Raw genomic sequence first — 22680 nt, forward strand, 5'->3', positions numbered from 1 at the left:
TGACTTGAGAAGAAAACAGGCAAGAAATGGCCTCAAGAGTGGGCACTGGTGGGCCAACTTCCTCAGCAGGTCTCTCCCTGCAGGTTCTCTCCCTAAGGTTGAGACCAGGATTTGCTTGACCCAACTAACCACTACCTAGGGATGGATGGATGATCTTATTGCAAATACTTGGGAGTCTTGATTCTAGGAATCTGCAAATGTTTTACAAATAAAAGGATTTAGAAATCAAAAATAATTAATTTGTAAGAGAGTAACATTTGTAACACAGTATGCCACAGCTGGATATAAGCCAGAATGAAGTCTGAAGAACCACTATTAGTTTACAGTCATTAGACTGAGAATTACTGACTTGTAACAAAACACAGACATAAATAAAATGAATTTAAGTTAACTTCCTTGTTATTCATTACCTGAGCATAGATTTCTAGGTGTAATTCTCCCATTCCAGATACAATTGTCTCTTTGCTCTCAGTGTCGAAGTGGACTTTAAATGTGGGATCTTCTCTTGTAAACCTGCCAATACCTTTTGAAAATTTTTCCAGATCATTCTTTAAAAAAAGAAAGTCATTACACATTTTAGTAAGCATGGTAAGCAATGGGATTGTTGAAAGAACTTTACTAAATGAAATCAAGTACATTAACAGTTAGGAAGTAACAATGATCCCCATCTAGTTCCTAGGCCATACATACCCTTTCAGTATGTGAGCCTGGACAACACACAATCAAGAGAGCAGGGAATGGTTGGCTGACAGAATTTTCTGTCCACAACAAGATACAAAACAAGAGTCTAAGGCTTAACTATGCCCTTTCCTATTTTATTCTTGGATATACATAGAAACTGTCCATTTGTGGAAAACTATCCATTTGTGGAAAACTTTCTCCAGTGAAGAAAAAGCATCCTTGTCACTCTATTACATTTTAGAAATTCTATACATAATCAAAGGAATCAGCACGTTTACCAAGATTTGATTGTAGATTCAAGCAGGACAGTTAAGACCAAGAGTAAGGCAAATGTCACACTGAGACTTTTCCCTGCTTGGATTTGATTGCATGCACCTTTATTCTCCTCAGATATAATTCCATACGTGGTAAGTAGAATTATGGTCCTCTAAGGATAAGCCCTAATCCCCCCAAACCCATGAATGTTACTTCATATGATGAAGGGGATTGTGGAGATACGATTAAATTTACAGACTCTGCGATGGGAAGATACCATGAAGAATCTGGGTTGGCCCAATGTAATCACATGGGCCTTTAAAAAGGAAGAGGAAAACAGAAGGGTTAAGTTAGAAAGATGGAACGAGGGAAGAAGAGGCAGAAGATATATGAAGCACAAAAGGAGTTGACTGCGTGGTTGACAGCACTGAAGACAAGAGGAGTGGCCAAAGCCTACGAAAATGGACAGCTTCTAGAAGCTAAAAACAGGCCCCAGGTGACAGTCATCAAAGAAATGGGGACCCCAGTCCCAACAGCCACAAGGAGCTGAATTTTGCCAACAATCTGAGTAAGCAAAAATAAAATGTCCCCTAGAGCCTCCAGAAAGGAACAGTCCTGTCAGTCCTGTCAGTATCTTCATTTTAGTCGATTAAGAACTATGTCAGATTTCTTACACTGTAAAATAATACATTTGTGCTACTTTAAGCCACCAAGTGTGTGGTACTTTCTTATGGCAGCAACAGAAAAAAACGAACACACCCTGAATCACCAGTATTTAAGTTATCACGTGTGCATGGAACTGTGCTATATTCATGTTTTGAATATGTACCTCAGATTCTAACCACAATGCTGCAAGACAGAATTATCCACATTTCACAGGTGAGGAAACTAGGTCTAGAAAGGCTGACTGACCTGCTCAAGGCCACAGAGCTAGTGCATGGCAAAGCTGGGACTGAAACCTCGGTTAGTCTATCTCTAAGTTTTTGCCTTTTCCCTACATTAGCCAGGTACTCCCAACTTACTAGAAGATCATCCCTGCCCCCACTATCGAGATTCACAGCTTTATGCAGTGACTTCATTATTTGATTTAAATTAATTTACTCCAGCAAACAGACAAGCCTGAAACACCAAAAAAACCTTTTAGATACTGATGCCTTTGATTTTCCTCCACTGTTGTGAACTATCAAGAGTTAAATACCTTACATAAACTCTGAATTAGGAATGAAGAAGCACAGTATCTTTAACTTCTTTCCCTGATTATTCAGAAGGGAAAAGCAAGCAATTTAGCAAAGCACCTGAAACTGTGGCATTTCGCTGTGTGGTAAGATGCAAGGTTTGCCTTTCCTCAAATTTGAGATGGTATGACATAATGTTTCTTGCTCCCTAAACATTCTCTTTTCTATACTGAGAAGGGTCTGGAAAAGCTCATTTCCTCAAAACAGAGGAAGAAGTACCTGTTAATGTATCCACAAGACAATACATCAGAGTATGTTCTCTAAACAGTAGTTCCCAGATGACAAGAGGTCATAAAATATTCACTCGATGCATGAATGAGTCCATTTCAATTTACCATACTAACATGACTGTTATGAATGTCAAAGCAATTTAAGAACTCAAACAATATGGCATTAATACAAACTAATTCTAATGGCAGTAATGAGAGTAAGAACCTATTCAAGGAATTCTGGTTTCATAAAAAGCGAAATGACATCAAATCCAACCATAAAACTATTATATTTGAAACTGAGAAAGGGGTGCCTGGGTGGCTCAGGTGGTTAAGTGTCCGACTCTTGATCTCAGGGTTGTGAGTTCAAGCCCCACATCCACACACAGCATGGAGCCTACTTTAAAAGAAAAAAAAAAGTGGAGGGGCGCCTGGGTGGCTCAGTCGTTAAGTGTCTGCCTTCGGCTCGGGTCATGGTCCCGGGGCCCTGGGATCGGCCTCGCATCGGGCTCCCTGCTTGGCGGGGAGCCTGCTTCTCCCCCCTGCTCGTGCTCCCTCTCCCTCTCAAATCAATAAATAAAATCTTGTAGAAAAAGTCTTGTTTGCAGGCTTTCCATGTTATAACCAGACATATACTTCATAACTACCACAAATCCAGAGATGTAATATAATCCATGAGGCAATTAATCTATGTAGTAATCTAATGTACCTCAGTGAGGTTTTACTACAACTTAGGATAAATGTCCCTGTTTCCCCTTTTCCACTCCTTTATGATCTGAACACAGGAAAATATTCTTACCACTTTGGAGCCAATGATATTAGAAAGAGTTAGAAAGCACAGTCTTGTGCCCATTTTAATACCATCAATTTTTTCAGGTATAGTGAGAACTAATTACTACCAAGAGACTGGTAGTTTTAGAAGGTGATCTCAATACCAAAAGAAGAAATAGAGACCGTTAAGATTGCTGGTTACCACAAGATACTATGTGCATTGTGCAGAAAGATGAAAAAGAGCTCAAGTTTTTATTTGGATTGAAACCAAACTCCTACCTTGTTAGAAGGCTTCATTGCTATTGAAATGACAGGATCAGGAACATGAATTGACTCCTAAAATATTTTTTAAAAGAACAGAGAGGAATTCAAATACAGTACTGTTTGGGTCAGGGATGGATTACTTTTAATGTGGTACTTACAAAAGAACAAAGGACAAATACTAGTCAACACATTTAGGCTAGACAGTATATATCTTGGTCTGTTTTGTATTAAATATATTAATACATTAATAAATGCATACACTTACATGATCTCTTCTCTCCCAAAATAACAAAAATAAACTGTTTATTAACTGTTTAAGACCCTCAAGTTGATTGACACATTCATTTTAAACATAATCGTAATGAACCCAAATGCCAAGATTTGAATTCTTATTGGCTAGTGGCGACATGTGCTATTGCTGTCTTTTGATAAGCTATTTAATCAAAATATGCCATGACTGATAAAACAGAGAAAGGACACTAGATTCTTTATACATACGATACCTCATTTAATCAGTCACAGCTCTGACAAGCAGTTATTATTATCCCCATTTTACAAATAAAATCATTAAAGTCTTGGAAAGACAAAATAACTTGGCAGAGGTGAGACTGTAATCAAGGTCTATTTGCTTCAAAGCCTAAGCACTTCCCACAACCTCCAGTCCCTCATATACTAATTACAAGTATTTAGAGAAGGCCTTATCAATAATATTTTATAAACCATGCCCCTTCTCTAGACCCCCCAAAGACCTGTATAGATTTTGATTTTTTGTAGTATCTTAAAGCAACATGTAAAACCATAGACTAGGGGCGCCTGGGTGGCTCAGTTGGTTAAGCGACTGCCTTCGGCTCAGGTCATGATCCTGGAGTCCCGGGATCGAGTCCCGCATTGGGCTCCCTGCTCGGCAGGGAGTCTGCTTCTCCCTCTAACCCTCCCCCCTCTCATGTACTCTCTCTCTCTCTCATTCTTGCTCTCTCAAATAAATAAATAAATCTTAAAAAAAAAAAAACAACAAAAAAAACCCATAGACTAATTAGAGAATATCTTATACAGAAAAGCTAAATTGTAAAATTATAAATTCACCACATAATACAGGGACTACTACAGTGCTCATCTGTTAGGATTGGACCAGTTCTTACGTAAATGACCCACTGTAAATTCCTTCACCTCAAATTACCCATCCCCCTATGTACTCATATTCTTTCTTTACTGAAGTCAGGAGAGGGACCACCCTCATGAACAGATGTCATACTGTCGGAGAGCCTATTCTCCTACAGGGGCAAAAAAGGGAAGTGAATGAAGGGGATTCAAAGGCAGGAAGTGCCCAAGCATGCTCTTCCCTTTCGGATCCCTCCGTCATGAAAAGGGACCTCTGAGTTCCACAGGGCAGGCTGTGTGCGCTAAGTCAGACTGTCTAGTTGCACCTTGCCTTCGAGCAAGGTTCCATTCTGTTATCCCCTAGTCTACATGTTACAGTTCTCTGGGGGATTGAGGCAAGGGCCCACTCTGGCTGTTAAGTAAGTGGCCGTCCACCGGGATTAGCCTGATTCTGGTGACAGGAATTAGAGAGGAATTGGCAATGGGGAAGAAGATCTCAGAGTAGAGTCAGAGCTACACAGTTCAGGTGTATCTAGTGAAGATTTTTCCCTCTATGCTCAATCTTAGAGGACTGTGGAATTATCTTACTAAGAGAAACCAGGTAAGTTAGGTCACACAGCGTGCTTGTCTAACTGACATCCAAAAAGCCACGACAAATCTATACTGATGCCTGTGGCAATAAATGAAAACTGTGACTGTTTTTCTGAAGTCCTAAATATACTACATAAAAACAGACTTCTAAAACCCAAGTGCTATAAATGACGTACCATAGAAAGGCCACTACTATTTTTGTTTGTGAATGTGTCTCCACTAGCACAGTCAATGCCAAACAATGCACAGATGTCTCCAGCGTACACTTCCTCAACATCCTAAAGAAAGAAAGCACACAAAATAATACTTGCAAATAATACAAATCAGGACACGCTAACTGAAAAGTAATCACACAATGAGCACGTTGTACATAAATGAACATGGCAGAATCTCACCGTGAATTCTACAGAGAATGAATTAGCTAGAACAAATGTAATACCAATAATCAACCAAGGCAAGATATACCTTGAATAGGGCCTTTATTTAAACCACATCTCAACTGACGAGATTTTACTTTGTATGGAAACTCAGAGCTATGGCATCATTAAGTTGGAAGATCTGGAGTACTGACAGAACACAGAGCCTCACACTTCTAAAGTTATTTCTATGGATTAAAAAGGATATATTATATGTGCTGCCACAGTCCAACAATGAGATATGTATGGCAAAGATGTACAAGGAAAAACTGCAAAGGAAGTTTTGAAAACAAAGGCAGGAGAATTCAGCCCATTGTACTTAAAATAATCTTAATTGCTCACAGTGCAAGCAGTCAAATAAACACAGGAAATCTAAGAACAAAGCACTGGTGCCTCTTAAGCTTCCTAGGTTTTGTCCATTTATACTGACAGTTCATTCATAACAGCTGTGGCTGTGAATGACCAAGTGTGCCTGAGTCTTTAACAGTTCCACAGATGTAAACATCTTGTAGCCTCTGGCCCATAAAAACATCTGTGACAATCACTAATCCCTGTATTATGCCCCCTGCTGCCTATCTCACAAAACAGCAATAAGATCCAATTTTGAAAGACTGCTTATTCATCTTCCAGAAGAGACCACAAATTTCTGAATGTTGTAAGATTTTGCTCAGACTAATAAATGTCTCTAGGAACATAGAGCTGACTGGGGAAAGAGCGGGAGTGGGAGATAATACCACACGTGTGGCATTTCTACTAAGGCCTAACCCTGAAAGGCCATATAGAAGGCTAGAAGGGATTCAGAGCCAATTCAAAAATTCAAGCCATAAGCCAAAGTTTATTTCCCAGATATGACCTTGAAAGGTTCTAATCTTCACATGGATTCTAGCACCAATATGGTCCTTTGGGGGGTGGGGGAGGGCACTGGTTCTATAACAGGAATAAAAAACTCTAGGTTAAACAGGGCTTTCACATGGGGCCATACCTGTGAAAGTAAATTCACTGAATAATGTGGGACACTGTGTGTGAATTGATTACTCTCAATTACCTTTGAGAACCACAGTTCCACTGTCCCAACACCTGTTATACTCTTTGTAATGACAGCTCTTGAGAAAGGTGCTGAATCTTGGGTTCTAAGTCAAGGAACTGTCTCTTCTCCTTAACCTTGGCCATTGAGGAAATACAGCTAATCACAAATAGTATATAAAATGTGTCCTTAACATCTGCTAATTTAGCCCATACCAAAGAGCTACATCAAAATTATAGCACATCTAAGTAAAAAGGAAGAAGCTAGTGAAACATTCAAATAGAAGTGATTTTCTTGTGGGGCTCGGGGTACCAAGAAGGTAGATCTATCTCACCTGCATTAGAGAAATTTCTGATCTGCCAGGAAGGACCCATACTTGCCTCCATCATGTCGGCATGCAGGCGAACCAGCCGCTGCACCCGCACTTTCTTTCCTGTCCTCGTGTTATAGATGGTGTCACCCTTCTTCAGCTCTCCTTGATAATTGCGGACATAAGTTAACTGTCCAAATCGCCCAGCCTAGAAGTCAAGATGGGGTAAGGCGGAAAGATGAAAAAGAAACATAAGAATCAAAATTAAGAGAAAAACATCAGGGTGCCTGGGTGGCTCAGTTGTTAAGCATCTGCCTTCGGCTCAGGTCATGATCCCGGGGTCCTGGGATCGAGCCCCGCATCGGGCTCTCTGCTCAGCAGAAAGCCTGCTTCTCCCTCTCCCTCTGCCTGCCACTCTTCCTGCTTGTGCTCTCTTGTCAAATAAATAAAATCTTTAAAAAAAAAAGAGAGAGAGAAAAACTTCACAACATCCTCCAATCATTCCCTATCAATTTTAGTAGTACAGTTTATACACGTTTTGGTTGACGGTCTAAAATACTTAAATACTAGCTTTGAATATATATGAGTTAAATGGTTGTTTTTGATCTTTCTGGTACTACTTCTGATTCCTCTGAAATAAAAATTAGAAAATAATTTTAAACTGTGTATGCAATAAGGAAATATCCTTTTGCCTTCTATTATTATTTCGTAAGTTTGGTTTAATACAATTAAGATATAAAACACAAATAAATTATAATTATTGGAAAGACAACAAAAATATAATTAGAAATGGTAAGAATGTACATCTAAAAAAAAAAACCTTTGATAAGCACCTGGAAAGCTATATAAATAAGCATTCTTTAAAGTAACTGAATATAAAATAAATAACCAAGGATCAATTCCTCCTCAATACTAACACTAACCAACTGGGTATGTTTCAAAAGTTGCCAATTCTTCCCATATTAATTTATAGGTTTAACACAATAGCAATAAAAATCCCAAGAGGAATTTTTAAACATATAATTAATGATTTTAAAGTTCATTTAGAAGAATGGATAAAAATAGAAATTTCTGAACTATTATGGCAATGAGAAGAAGCTAACCATGACTGATATAAAAACATTAAATACTCGAAACTTAAAAAGTAAAGAAGTAGGACAAATTAAACTGAATAGCACACAGAGTAAAAAAATATCTAAAATGCAGAATACATTTGTCAACAGACAATGCTGACAAAAGACATGACAATGAAAAAGTACAGCATTGTTCAAAAACTGGGAGCTGGACAACTGGTCCTCTATTTGGAGGCAGAGGAGATACATTTAGAGTCCACCTCACAGCACACAGCAAAACAAATTCCAGCTGGATTAACAATGGAAAAAAAAAATCACCATAGAAAAAGTAGAAAACATTTATGAAATATATACAAAGAGGATTTCTAAGGTTAAAAAATGAGAGAACTAAAAAAGACTGATACATTTGACTATAAATTTAAACTGTTGATTGTTTAAAAAAAATAAGATTAGAGAAAGATCATTTAAATAAATAAACACTTTGACACTAATTTTTAAAATAAGAAATGAGACAATTGCAAAAAAGGAATTATAACTGCATAATCAATATATGGAAAAATGTTCTCTACCATTAGGAATTAAAGCAAGATATAAAATAAAATTTACAAAAAAGGAACTAAAGCAAGAAGAATTATTAACTTTCACTTATAAAACTGGTAGTAATTTTTAAGTAATACTCAATGCTGATAAAGATTCATTGAAATAATTTAATACATTAACTCTGAGAGTATGAAAGAAATCTGGCAATAAACCCATTAAATATTAAAATATTCTATTCCTTTAATTCAGTAATCACCATTCAAGGAATCCTAAGAAGATATTCCTAAATGTATACTTTTAAAAGCTTTACCCATAAAAACTGTCACCACAATGTTATTTGTACTTTTTAACTTAAAATTACGTTTTTTAGAATAAGTATATTGTAAAAATTTTTAAAACTAAAAGCCCCCCAAATATAATCCCATCCCAGAAATAACCACTTTTTTTTTTTTTTTTAAAGATTTTATTTATTTGATAGAGACAGCGAGAGAGGGAACACAAGCAGGGGGAGTGGGAGAGGGAGAAGCAGGCTTCCCGCTGAGCAGGGAGCCTGATGTGGGGCTCGATCCCAGGACCCTGGGATCATGACCTAAGCCAAAGGCAGACGCTTAATGACTGAGCCACCCAGGTGCCCCAGAAATAACCACTTTTAACACTTCAAACTTAACCACCTTCTTTCCCCCTTAAAATAGTATGAACAGCAGCAGCAACAACCTAACAAAAAATACTCCCAGGTACCCAAATCTTGGTTTCTAATACCATTCTTGATTAAGAGGAATGGAACCAAGGCACCTAGAGAAGTGACTGGTTCTAGGTTCTAGCGTGGAGGATCCTGCAGTGCCACAAAGTCAGGAAGGATTCAAAAGAACAAAACATTGCAGAATGTCAAAAGGACCCAGGAGCAACTAAAAGAGCTCCAATGGCCAAACCTGGCCAACATGCACAACAAAATAAATAACATACTACTCATTATAACAAAATAAATATCCATGAGGCCAGGCTGATATAAAGAAATGACTGAATAAAAAGATAAATGGGGGAGAGAAGACAACTCTCCCATATAGAAGAATCCCAAATAACTGAATAGTAGATACTGCTCCCTCAAGGGGGTGGAACATAATTCCCCACACCTTAAGTGTGGGCTGCATACAGTAACTTCCTTCTAAAGAGGCAGTATGGAAAGAGGAAAAGGGGGAGTAACTTTCAGCAGAGAAATTTGTAACAAAGTCATTTTGTAACAGGAAGAACACCGTAAAAGAAAATTTCCATGTACAGCAATTAAATACATTAGAAAGCAACTTACCTCCAGTTTAAAAGCCAGGCCTACAAATGGGTGGGAACTGCTTCTCTCGGAGTTCATTAAGATTTTGTTTTTCTCTTTTGAGTCACTTAAAAGAAATATAAATCTGTGAGACACATTATTTGATATTTCTTTTATAGCAATTTGTTTCATCAGAGTATTATCTGAGAAAAAGCATATACATGCTAAACATTTCTGACCTCACATAAATGAAATTTCACTGAAAGAGATTAGTAAGAATAACTTCTCAGGGCTTAGTTACTACATTAGGACAGGACCAGAGCAGACTAAAAACACAAAAATGGCAGAGAAAGAAAAGAAAAATAATCAATGAGAACTTAAAAAAAAGTCTGTGTTTCAAAGCTTAAGGGTTTTTTTGTTTTTGTTTTTTTTGGTGTGGCTGAAAACAGCTGGTCCCAAATGAAAAAATTTACTAATGATGTAAACCTTGGTAGATAATAAATCATACTTCTAACTTACAAACAGAATATGATATGGCAAGTGGTATAATAAATAGTTTTCTATATGTCAAAAGTGTTACCCAAACAGAAACTGGCAACTGATTTTCGTAAATTATGGGGGGGGGGAACCCCACAAACACAACTTAATCAAAAGAACCATTCTTAAGTTCTTTCATAGTGCATAAATGTTAAAATATTTCAGCGTAAACTAAGATTCAATTTCCAAGACTTACTCCTCCTGATTGAGAATAGCATAATTTTGGACTTCAGATGGATTTGGGAGGTATTCTAAAACAGCATCTAAAAGAGGCTGAACTCCTTTGTTCTTCAACGCACTTCCCAAAAGGACAGGAGTAAATGACCTATTTAGAGTAGCTCTTCGGATTGCACACTACAAAAGAAAAAAATTTAATAATTACTTAACCTTAAAAAAAGTTTTCTATTTGAGATCAATTACAAACCAATAAGTGAATAAAAGGAATTCACACTTTTTAAAGCTTTCATTTATTTATTTGACAGAGAGAGACACAGTGAGAGAGGGAACACAGCAGGGCGAGAGGGAGAAGCAGTACTCCCGCGGAGCAGGGAGCCTCATGTGGGTGCGGGGCTCGATCCCAGGACCCTGGGATCATGACCTGAGCCGAAGGCAGACGCTTAACGGCTGAGCCACCCAGGCGCCCCAGGAATTGACACTCTTTGGAGTACAGCCTATAGTGGAGACTAGAACCAGGTCCTCTATAACTTAAGGTCAAAATACAAGAAAAAAATCGGTTCCTTCTTCAGGGCTAGGAAGCTATTTACTATATAACTGCTCTCGACACTCTTAGAATGTCACTAATTTTCAATATGACAAAGAATATATATACACATAGAAAATAGGCACACACATAGAAATGTGTAAACAGTAGGCTAACAATTACGTAAAACATAAGGAAAAGTAACACTCACACACACACACACACACACACACAAAATGTCTGGAAAGATACACCAAAAACTATTAACTGGTAACCTGTTTTAGGGAGGAGGCACACAGGCGTTTTTTTTCTTTATTGTGTACCTTCGAATACTTTTAAATGTTTAAAACCTATGAAAATATCATCTATTAAAAAAACACATTAACGGATGTTTTCTTTTTTTAAACAACACACATACAGGAGCCAAGGAGTACAAATCACTCATAAATTAAGAGCCATGAGAGTAACAGGCTCTAAAATACCGACCTCCAGGCCCCACCCCAACCCCGGTGCAAGCGCTATGAATGCGTCCCAGCTGCGGGCCACAGGTGCTCCTCCTGGCTCAGCAGGTCCGAGAGCAAGCAGCGGCACTTCAGGCCTTCGCAGCGGGCAGAGGTCAACAGCAGTGCCGTGGCCACAACCTGCCACAGCAGCAGTAGGGAAGCAGTGGACAATTAGTTCTCTAGAAAACTAGTTCTCCTTAAAAAAGCTTAAAGCAAAAACTGACAACCACAATTTCGAAACATCACCACGATGAAAAGTAGAATAACAGCTGCACACAATAAAGGGAGGATAAAAAGGGGGAAAATGTGCATGGCAAGAAAGCAATTACTATTTGAAATTATCCCGAAAGCTTGCTGTTGCTAGGATCCAGAAATGGCTAGGTCACCAACCACTTAATAAGCTACCTTAAGCCATAGGACAGCAACTCTGCCTTACCACCCCTCCCTTATATGCAGGTAGGGACATAAAAGAATCCTACCACACTTACTTTACAGTAGAAAAACAGGAGGGTGGTAGATAAACAGAAAAAAAAAAAAATTACAACTATCCTAATACCAGCCTAACAAAAGCTTTATTTTCCCAAAAATTTCCCTTGTTTTCCTAAGAATCATTTTCACACTTCAAAGGTGTCGCCTTTCCACTGTCCCTAATGATATATCCAACAGTACAGAAAGTACACCCATGTATCCTCTGCAGAAAACAGTAAACACAGCAGCACTGAATCGGCTATGCTCAGAAACGCCTGTTTACAAGGTTGGCCCTCTGGCTGGTGTCTGGGAACCTGGATTTCAGGAAGGTTCCCAGCATTCCCAGAACTGAGAATGGTTCACTGTGCCTACAGTCTACACAATGAGGTGGATGCTAACACCCACTTTCCTCCTGGGAGTCTGGAATCTGGGTACATGCTAGGCAGGGGATGTCTGTGACTAGCCCCTGACAGAACCAAGGGCACTGAGTTTCTAATAGATGAGATTCACAGGTACAGTCACAACTCACTGCTGGAGGAATGAGGCATGCCCTGCCATGACTCCACTGGGAGAGGACGCTTGGAAGCGTATACATGGTTTCTTCCAGACTGCACCTCATGTGCCTTTTCCCTTTGATTTTGCTTTGTATCCTTTCACTGTAATAAATCATAGTCAAGAGTATGAAAAGGTGTTGAGAACTCTGAGTGATCCTTGTGAATCACTGAACCTGGGAATGGTCTAGGGGACCTCTGACATAAGACCTTTAATAGGTTAAAAACCTAACCCTTGTTGTGGTTCCCAGGACACAATGCTTGACCAATACCCTCCTACATAGTTTGTGAAAACTAAAGGACTCAAGTTATGAGATAATATTAGTAAGCATCCTCAGCTTGGACAGGGTTCTTTCCTTGTGCATTTGACCTACTATAGACTCCATTGCGCAAGGTCTTACACACAGTAATCATTTATCTGATCTCTGCTAAGTGTACCACATGGTTTGGCAAAATATCAGTTTTTTTAATGGTAAAATGAACATAAAATTTATCATTTTAACCATCGTTAAGTATACAGTTCAGTGGCATTAGGTACACTCACACTACTATGCTACAGTTACCACTATCCATCTCCAGAACTTTTTCATCATCTCAAATGGAAACTCTGTACTCCTTAAACTCTCTATTCTGGAACCCACCCCTCTGCCACCACCCCTGGTAACCACTATTTCTGTCTGTAAGAATTATGACCATTCTGGGTACCTCATGTAAGTGGAATCATACAGTATTTGTCCCTTCGTGTCTGGTTCATGTCATTTAGCATGTCTTCATGGTTCATCCACGCTACAGCATGCAACAGAATCTTCCTTTTTAAGGCTAAAACACAGTCCAGTGTGTGTGTGTGTACTAATTTTGTTTATCCATTCATCCACTGATGGGCATTTAAGTTGTTTCCAGCTTTTTGCTACTGTGAAGAGTGCTGCTATCAACACAGGTATACAAATACCTATTTGAGTTAATTCTTTTGGATATTATCCTGAAGTGGAATTGCTGGATCCATATGGTAGTTCTAGGTTTAATTTTTCTGAGGAATGGCCATACTTCTTCCACAGTGACTGCCTCATTTCACATACCCATTAGCAATGCACAAGAGTTCCAATTTCTCTACATCTTCACCAACACTTGTTATTTTACTATCAACAGGAAAAAATTGTTTTTTTTTTAAATAATAGCTATCCTAATGGATAAGGTGAAATCTCATGATTTTGACTTGCCTTCCCTAATAATTAGTGATGCTGAGCATCTTTTCGTGTGCTTATTGGCCATCTGTACGTCTCCCATGGAAAAATTATCTATTTGAAAAATAAATACCAGTCTTAAGCAGAGGTTTTTTTATTTTTAAGGAGCTAAATGAACAGGGGCGCCTGGATGGCTCAGTCGTTAAGCGTCTGCCTTCGGCTTAGGTCATGGTCCCAGGGTCCTGGGATCCAGCCCTGCAGCGGGCTCCCTGCTCCGTGGGAAGCCTGCTTCTCCCTCTCCCACTCCCCTCGCTTGTGTTCCCTCTCTCGCTGTGTCTCTCTCTGTCAAATAAATAAAATCTTAAAAAAAAAAAAAAAAGGAGCTAAATGAAAAAGTGAAGAAATCTATACAGGCTTCTAAACAGTACAAGTATCAACATTTAGTCTGTAAACATTTAGCAGCCTCGTCATTTAATCTGTCTTACTGCTCTAACACTTGTGTATTTATTTTCTTTCTTCTTAAGAAGATACACCCAAGAGGTTGGATATTTAAATATCTTTTTTTTTCTTAGTGCAAACTATAACTCCTTTCCCATACTTAAAAAGTAATATGCCATAGCAAGTATTTTTTGAAAAAAACAACGTTAAATAAATTTACTCAGATTTCATTAATAAAACCCATGCATAAAAGCATCATATCTCTTACCCACAAAAAAAGCAAACAACAAAAAACCCCACCCTCTTTTCTTGTTATGTAAGACTTATTTTGTACTTGCCTTTAAATCAGAAACTGAGGGGATTTTTTCCTCCAGGAACATCTCACCAAGCTGCTCATCTGAATTGGCAACACATTCAATCAGCTCTTGCCGGTGCTCAGCTGCCGCTGCCCTGAATTCTGCTGGAATTTCCCCATATCGAACAACCTGACTAAGAAAAGAAATGCTTTATTTTACTACTGTAAGGATATCCAGTTACACAGTATAAAGCACCAATGAAAAAGATAATCCCTAATGGCTAAATTTTTTTTTAGATGAGAAGAAGCTCTGATATATTTGCATTAAAATGGCAAGTGAGACTAAGGTAGATCTTTAAAATGTAGACAAGAATAGCGGGCAAAAATACTTAAACAGGCAAAGCAAACTGCCAAGGTTATACTACTAGTAAATGTAAGAGCCAAGAGTCAAAGCCAGTCTGACTCCAAAGCTCATATGACTCTTGAACATTCTATTAACCAAATTAATCAGAATATCACAGTCACTAACAAGGAGGAATAGAGACCTGACTTTATTCCTTTCCATTAATAACAAACCCAATTACACAATTTTAACACAGAATACTTAATAGTAAAAAAGGTTACTAAATATGACACACTCTTCAACCTTAACCCCAGGGCTCCATTTCTCTAGGGGCTAGATAGGTAAGAGTTACAAATAAAATATACACAACTGAGAAATGGGTATACTTGATATTTAAAAACATCAGTCTTAAAGGTTTCAAAGTATTTCTTTAAAAATGGAAACTAATATCAAAAAAATAAGCTTCCCAGAAAACACGTTCCTAAATTAAAAAAGTAAAAGAAGCCAACTGCACATATTCAGAAAATAATTCTTATTATCCCCAAAAATGCTCTTCACAGCCTTCAGATCATAATTTCATCCTTCTTGTCAGGCTCCCTGGTTCTTAGCCTTTTATGTCAGAATCAGCTGTGGGTCCTTTCGAAATTTATATACCCAGCGGTCTAGGGCTGGGAAAGGGGGCAGGTATATTAAGAAATTTCATCTGTGGTTGGGGCATACAACAAAGTTTGAGAGTCTTTCCTTTAGAAGACAAATGTGTGCCCTGGTAACTTTGGGAAAGTGGATTTATTCATTCATTTACAAATATTTTTTGAGTCCGTATTGTGTACCAGCAATTTCTAGGGCTGGGGACAGCACTGAATAAACTTGGTAAAATATCCATATCCTCTTGGGCCTTACATTCTAAGAAACAGTAGATAAGCTATAGTCACTATTGTCACACAAAAAGTGAGAGAAACACCTCATCCACTAGACAGCCTACATCCTTTCCCTGCCTACAAGACAGCTGATGAGGGGCGCCTGGGTGGCTCAGTCGTTAAGCGTCTGCCTTTGGCTCAGGTCATGATCCCAGGGTCCTGGGATCGAGCCCCACACCGCATTGGGTTCCCTGCTGCTCGGGAGGCCTGCTTCTCCCCCTGCTTGTGTTCCCTCTCTCGCTGTGTCTCTGTCAAATAAATAAAATCTTTAAAAAAAAAAAAAAGACAGCTGATGAGGATAAATGATGGTTAATTGAACACAACACCCTTCACCCACCTGCCAGACTAGCAATCCCAGTTTCACAGCAGAGAAAGGAAACCTCTGAGGAATTGCCTCTGGAGAAACAGCTAGGCTATTGAGGCCACTCCTCATAAGGAAGGGTCATTTATGACTTCCCACACTGTCTAAAACAGTGCCACTCAAAATACGGTCTGTAGATCTACAGTGGCCAGCATCACCCGGGAGTTTTCCAGAAATGCAAATTCCAGGCTCCAGATGTACTGAATCAGACTCTTCTGGAGGTGGATCCAGGAATGTGTTTTAACAAGCTTTCACGTAATCTTTCTGAATGTCAAAGTTTGATAACCACTGGGAAATTACAGTGTTTTGTATGTAGAGGTCACTCAGAATTGATTGATGGATCAAATATCATGTCATAAAATTACCAATTTGCTTCTTATATTATCGAAACCACATTTGTACTATTTAACTGCTTTTACATATTATTGTTTTATCTCTGTAATCTCAAAGTAGATAGAGCAAATATTCATGATCCATATTTTCTTCCAAGTTTTTATCACCATACCCAGGACATAGTAGCGGCTCCATAAAAGTCTACAGAATGAATCAAATGAACAAGGAAAAAGAGATGCATTATTAGCCCAAGCTGATGGCCTTTTACCATACCATGCATATCATAACATGATATAAATTACCCAAAAAGTAACACACTCTCCCTTGGAATGAATACCAAGCAAAATGGGAAGCAACTAGCATTAAAGGCATTAAAACAAAATCATTTTGAAGTATATTTCTCCAGCCACATTTTAAAAAGATGTTTTCTCTATATTTAAAGAAATCATCCTTTTTCTTCTCTTTGATGCTTTTTAAAATGTAAGATATTAAAAATATATTTTTAACTTACCCAAAGTCTCCATCAAAATAGATGGCTCGTTCCTCAATAAGATCTATTATACCTCTAAAATCACCCTCCAAACCAATGGGTATCTGCATAAATGCTGCATTATGACGCAGTTTAGACCTGAAAAATAAAAATACATATGTCCTCCCTAAATCCCTTTGAAATGACAAAAATAAATCAATGGCAGATGTTGTGGAACTGAGAGGGGTATAATCAAGAACTCCAAACAGAAAACATAAAACAGCTGGGAACAACCAAACTCACCATGCTCAGGAAGCCAAAACCCTATTTAGGCAACAAAAGAACTCTAAAATTAGTGTTTTCCCATCAGATCCCCAGAATATCCTGGATCAAAACATAAGGGGGAAGAACAAATCAATGGTGGTTGGTCAGAAAATTTTTAAAGGACAGTGGGATCACCTTGGCCATCTCTCTTTCTTAGATCAGCCAACTCTAGCAAAGCTGAGTACAGCTATCTGAAGAGGAAGTTCTTACAGGAGAACTCTTAGCACGCACGTTAAAAATCAGACACTCATTATCAGCCTGTTCCCTCAATCAGGCACAATCAGTGAAGGGATTCACTGGCAAGAATTCTCACTCAAAAAGAAATATGCTCTGGCTACCACTGTTTAGTCTAGACTCTAGGCCTCCATCTATAACTATGGATAGATAACGAAGAATCACCAAATATTTGAAGGTTACCAATAGCCTGAAAGAGAGGTGCGAGCTCCAGAAACTGTATTAACTTCCAAGTAGAGAGTTATAAAAAAAAAAAAAAAAAAAGTAAAGATCTGAGAAGTAACTACCTCTCTATTAATGAAGACGTTGCAATAAAAGAGAAAGTTTAGGAAAGCAATTACATAATTGCAGAAATTAAAAAGAAAAAAAAACAGGCTAAATTAATAGAAGGGACACAGGTAACTCAGATTAGTGAGCTGGAAGACCGACCTCAAGCATTCTTTCATTACCCAGCCCAAAATGAGAAGAAACAAAATGTATGAGAGTGTATGGTAGAAAAGTTAATACATGGAGATGAGATCCAGAAGTTCTAAAATCTGTTTAATAGGAGTTACAGAATGTGGATAAAAGGGAGTAGAGCAAAGAGAGAACTGCAGTAGTCAAATAAATGCTAAAAGAGAATTTTCCTGGAATTCAGTCAAAGACTTGGTGAAAACAGTCCATCCACTGCCAAGTACAAGTAAAATATAAATAAAAAGGACAAAAACTGAAAAGGTTTTGTTTTGCCAAGAAATTATTAAAAGCACCCAATAAAGCTAACTTTCATGCTTATATTCCCAAATACATCACTTCCATCAGTGCACACAGCAATACTGTCGCTTGAAGTTCTTCAACACCATATCCTTCGTCATCGGGCACATCACTCTTGGTCTCTCCACTACCACAAACTTTACAATTTTCATCAGCTCTGCCCTGGGAAATGTGAATAGGGACCTGACAGCTCCATTTACACATCTACCAAAGGTAAAAAGTGAAACTTCCACTCTTTTCAAAGGCTATGTAAAATATACAGTATTGGGCAAAGTGTAAAATGCTACAACCAGACTTAGTTACATCTAGTACAGAAAGGGAGTGTTGCTGTTGTCTTAGCAAGTATGTTACCATATGAACTCAAGGGAATACACCATACTCCTTAAGGGCATTAATTAAAAATTCCTTAAGTAAAGGTTAAAACAGAAGGTGATCCTCTAGGTTTGTCTAAACATATAAAGTACTTTTAGAATCCACACTAGATTATTACTTCTCTAATCACAGCAAAGCAGTGAACTGCCAGATTGTTTTCTGAACTCACCTCAAACCTCCCTACAATTTCAGTCACATTTTCCCCATTTTACAGAGAAGGTAGCTGATGAGATCTCACCACAAACCAAATACTGACCTCAATGCTCCTTTTGCTAAGATAAGCCACTCACATAAATAAATTTTTTAGAGAAAAAAATTTTTTTTAGGAATAAAATTAATGACACTGAGTTAATTGTCCTTCTGTATTAAGGTTTCTTATCCAAATCATCACAGCCCCTCATGTTCTTTCTAAGGCTCAGTACCTCATTTGCTGCAGGGCCCTGGCGGGATTGGAGCCCATTCGGTCCAATTTGTTAATGAAAGTTAGAAAAGGAACGTTGTAGCGCTTCATCTGACGATTAACAGTCATGGTCTGGCACTGCACCCCTCCAACAGCACACAGAACAAGGACTGCACCATCCAACACTCTCAGGGCCCTTTCCACTTCTATTGTGAAGTCCACGTGTCCTAAATGAGACAAAGAAGTGTGTGAGGGTCTCAAAGTATGAATTTTTATAACATGCACGATTACAAGCTTCTGTATCTCTGCTCATGACATTAAGTCTTCTAATTAGAATGCGGATTTCTTAAAACACCATACTGTTTACTCACCACAAGGTCCAGGGGCCCATCTCTTCAAAAAACTATGACAGCATGGGCACCTTTAAACCAGCGACAGTTTTCAAGAGGCAAGAACCTTCCAACTCACAATTTCTTTACACTATTTTTTAAGGAAACCACATAATGATGAAGTGCTCTAGGTCCCAAGTCAGATTTCTCCAAAAGGAATTCACAGTCACACTTTTGAGTATCATTTGACACTCAAAAATGAGCTGGGTCATAGTAAAGAACTAAATGTGCTTTTGTCAAAACAAGCTGCAACAATAAAACCAAGAATTCAACTCACCAGGAGTATCTATAATGTTGATATTGACATCTTTCCACATGGTGTAGGTGGCTGCTGACTGAATAGTGATTCCTCTTTGTCTCTCTAGTTCCATGGAATCCATGACAGCACCAACTCCATCTTTACCTTTCACCTAAACACAAGCACAGCAATTCACAGTCCCCCGTCCCTGCATCCCAAGAAGGAAAGAAATCTTTACTGAGATGGAACTAGAACACAGATAGTTAACTGATGCAATTTTCAGAGAAGGCTATCGTCAGACCATACCATATCATCCTGTGAAACAGAAAAGTGATTACAAGTTTTGCCCTCTATTTACTGTCTAGCCCTCTTTCCATTGCTGTTCCCAGCAACAGCTAACATGGAGCAATCATCTCAGTCTTGTTTCCTCTGCACTGTTCCTGTCCACCAGCCTTGTGGTAGTCCATGAGCAGAAGCTCAAAGAACAGATTTTCCCTGCTCTACGACATGTGGATTTTGAGGCCTGGGTGGGAAGGATTCAGCTTTCAAAATATGTGATTTAGCAAGATGACCTTCATCTGAAGAGTTAAGTTACTCAATGATAATGGTAATTTCTTTAGAAGACTTTCAAGTTAAAAAATTTTTTTCCTGATACATGTATTTTGTGACTATTAACATCATACTATAGTTTTAAAACCCTTTTCCACTTAACATTATAAACATCTCTACATAATATTAAAAAATATGTAAATAATACTTTAACAGCTGCTTAAGAATATATCATATGAATTAACTTTCTAATTGAAGTATAATTGACAATGTTATATTAGTTTCAGGAGTAGACTTAACATTCCTAAAAGACAATCTGCTGAGGATACTCATAGGGATGGTTTCTAGAAAGATTCCTCACAACAACACTGCAAGCCAATTTGAGCTATCTACCCCCTTTGTGATATGACTTTGATAAAGATCCACTGTAACCATTCTTTTAATCTTTCAGGTTTTGTGATGTTTATTAAATCATAACTACTAAACAATTAAAACCAAGCTCTAACTAGCTCGGAATCAACCATGAACCTCATACCTCATGCATCTTTGCAATTCTGCCAGTGTAGTAAAGCACTCGTTCTGTTAATGTGGTTTTCCCAGAATCAATGTGAGCTGAGATTCCAATATTTCGTATCTTTTCATTCGGAATCACTCCTGATGAACACCATCGGTGAACTTTCCAATTAACCTGAAAAAATAAGAGATCAAATCAATGCATTTTTTATAAGAGATAACAGGCAACTAGAATTGGTTTGGTTGGTATCCTTCCACCAACGAATCTCAATGGACACAAAACATCATGTAAAATAGCCTGGAAAGGCAAAAGAGGGAATGCCTCAACCTGCAATTCCTGTAACTAAAGCAGAAACTGCAAGCGAGGGCAGAAAGGACATACACAATCTTAAAAATAAATAAATCAGAAAAATATATTCAAATAAGCTAGTTAAATAAAAGGGAACAGATACTTCTCCGAATGTCACAGGTTTGAAAATATATGCTGAGGCTGATAAAACCAGAAAGACAACTTCCAAAAACTACTTTAATAGGAAACACAGTTTTTGTTTAAATTTCACTCCCCCCCCTTACTGTAGTTCACAGCTAGCAAGGATGTTTTCAAACACTTATGCTCTGTGCTGTGGTGCGGATAGCTCCGAGGTAGCCTACAAAAGGTTTCCAATTCCTTCTGCACAAAAACAATTACTTTTTAAAAAACTATTTCATTTTGGTGGAGGTGGGAGAATCTTGCATTTTACGGAATCAAGACACATTATAAACTTCTCTCTATTGGACTGCACATCCAAAATGTACTGCAGCACTTCGGGGGAAAGGGACACAGAAGAACTTGGAAAAGGTAGGCAAATACTAAATGGATTCTAGCGGACAGGCACTTAGATGAAATTCCATGAATACCAGCAAGCAAACGATGCCTGCATACTAGCAAAGGCTCAACTCCTACCCAAACCTACTCCACTCTGCAACCCCCGCAAAAGGAGAAATACGATCAAAGTACAGTACAGAGAAGTTCGAACGCCAAAACAACCCAGGGTTTGCCCAAAGAGGGCTGTCCAAAGCCCAAGGACACTGTGCAGTAAAAAGAGCACTTGATAATGAGTCAGAAGCCCTGGGTACAAACCCTGAACACACTAATTTTTCAGCTGTTCTGACCGTCACTCCAGTCACTTCCCCCAAAAAGACGCTGAACCATAAACGGCTGGCCCGTCCACTCTCCCAAGGCACCGCGACGCAGCTCATGAATAACGAGAGGATGGGCAGGTACCGAAAAACTTTTCAGCACTGAGGAACGACATCTCGCATCCGGAGCTGTCAGGAGGTCCCACGGAAAGCATCACTGTTCCCTAGCCCTGGAGGGACAGCAAGGTCCCGCATGCAGTCCCTGGTTCGTCTCGCCTCGCCGGGCTCTAGTACCTGCTTCCCCGGCCAGCCCAGGGCGGCGGGGACCCGCGGCAGCGGCCCGCGCCCCAAAGCTGCGGCGGCGGCTGCTCCCAGCAGCCTCATGGCAAGCGCAGAACGGGCGTCAAGGTCCGGTAGCTGTGGTTCTGCTCAGCAACCCGACCCACCCCTCGAACCGCTCAGAGTCACGCCGGCAATCAGTGCGGGAAGAGCGCTTCCGAGTCGAAGGACGCGGGAGAGGGGAGAGGAAAGAGGAGGGACTTCCGGACCTCAGAGCAGAGCAGCCCCGTCCGCTGCTCTAGCGCCGTCTGTGGACTTGGAAGAGAAAGTGCAGTCGCTTTGGCGAGCTAATCATTCGTATGCTCCCGGAAAGATGCAACCTTTTAAACGTGGTTATTTTGCGTATTCATTGTTGCCGTCATGTCTACTTTTGTGTAGGTTTAAAATTTTTTCATAACTTTTAAAAAATCTGAAATGGCTTCCTCTCCCCTTCAAAGTGCATACAAGGCCCTACTTGAACAGCCACACCACTATAGCAATGTAGAGAAATGTTTATAGCAGAATTTAAGTAAAAAAAAAAAAAAAAAAAAAAAAAAAAGAGGGCGCCTGGGTGGCTCAGTTGGTTAAGCGACTGCCTTCAGCTCAGGTCATGATCCCAGGGTCCTGGGATCGAGCCCCACATCAGGCTC

The 22680-nt window shown here is 39.0% G+C and overlaps 1 protein-coding gene across 2 annotated transcripts in view; it reads right to left on the minus strand.

The window, feature by feature from the left end:
• GFM1 (G elongation factor mitochondrial 1) overlaps positions 1 to 22218 on the minus strand; it is a 63098-nt gene extending 40880 nt beyond the window's left edge. For both annotated transcript variants that reach the window (XM_064585781.1, XM_045903476.3), the window contains exons 1-12: positions 22007 to 22218; positions 20616 to 20768; positions 19571 to 19703; positions 18927 to 19131; positions 16867 to 16983; positions 14445 to 14595; positions 10462 to 10619; positions 9771 to 9855; positions 6925 to 7062; positions 5281 to 5382; positions 3431 to 3487; positions 411 to 548 (exon numbers count right to left, since the gene is read on the minus strand). In XM_064585781.1, the coding sequence (XP_064441851.1) occupies positions 411 to 548; positions 3431 to 3487; positions 5281 to 5382; positions 6925 to 7062; positions 9771 to 9855; positions 10462 to 10619; positions 14445 to 14595; positions 16867 to 16983; positions 18927 to 19131; positions 19571 to 19703; positions 20616 to 20768; positions 22007 to 22096 (1527 nt within the window). In that variant the 5' untranslated portion in view covers positions 22097 to 22218. The remainder of the gene's footprint in view (positions 1 to 410; positions 549 to 3430; positions 3488 to 5280; positions 5383 to 6924; positions 7063 to 9770; positions 9856 to 10461; positions 10620 to 14444; positions 14596 to 16866; positions 16984 to 18926; positions 19132 to 19570; positions 19704 to 20615; positions 20769 to 22006) is intronic.
• Between the last annotated feature and the right edge of the window lie 462 nt (positions 22219 to 22680).

Source organism: Mirounga angustirostris, unplaced genomic scaffold (assembly GCF_029215605.1).
Source record: "Mirounga angustirostris isolate CCGP_5_RB_7025 unplaced genomic scaffold, mMirAng1.0.hap1 SCAF_1, whole genome shotgun sequence".
NCBI lineage: Eukaryota > Metazoa > Chordata > Mammalia > Carnivora > Phocidae > Mirounga > Mirounga angustirostris.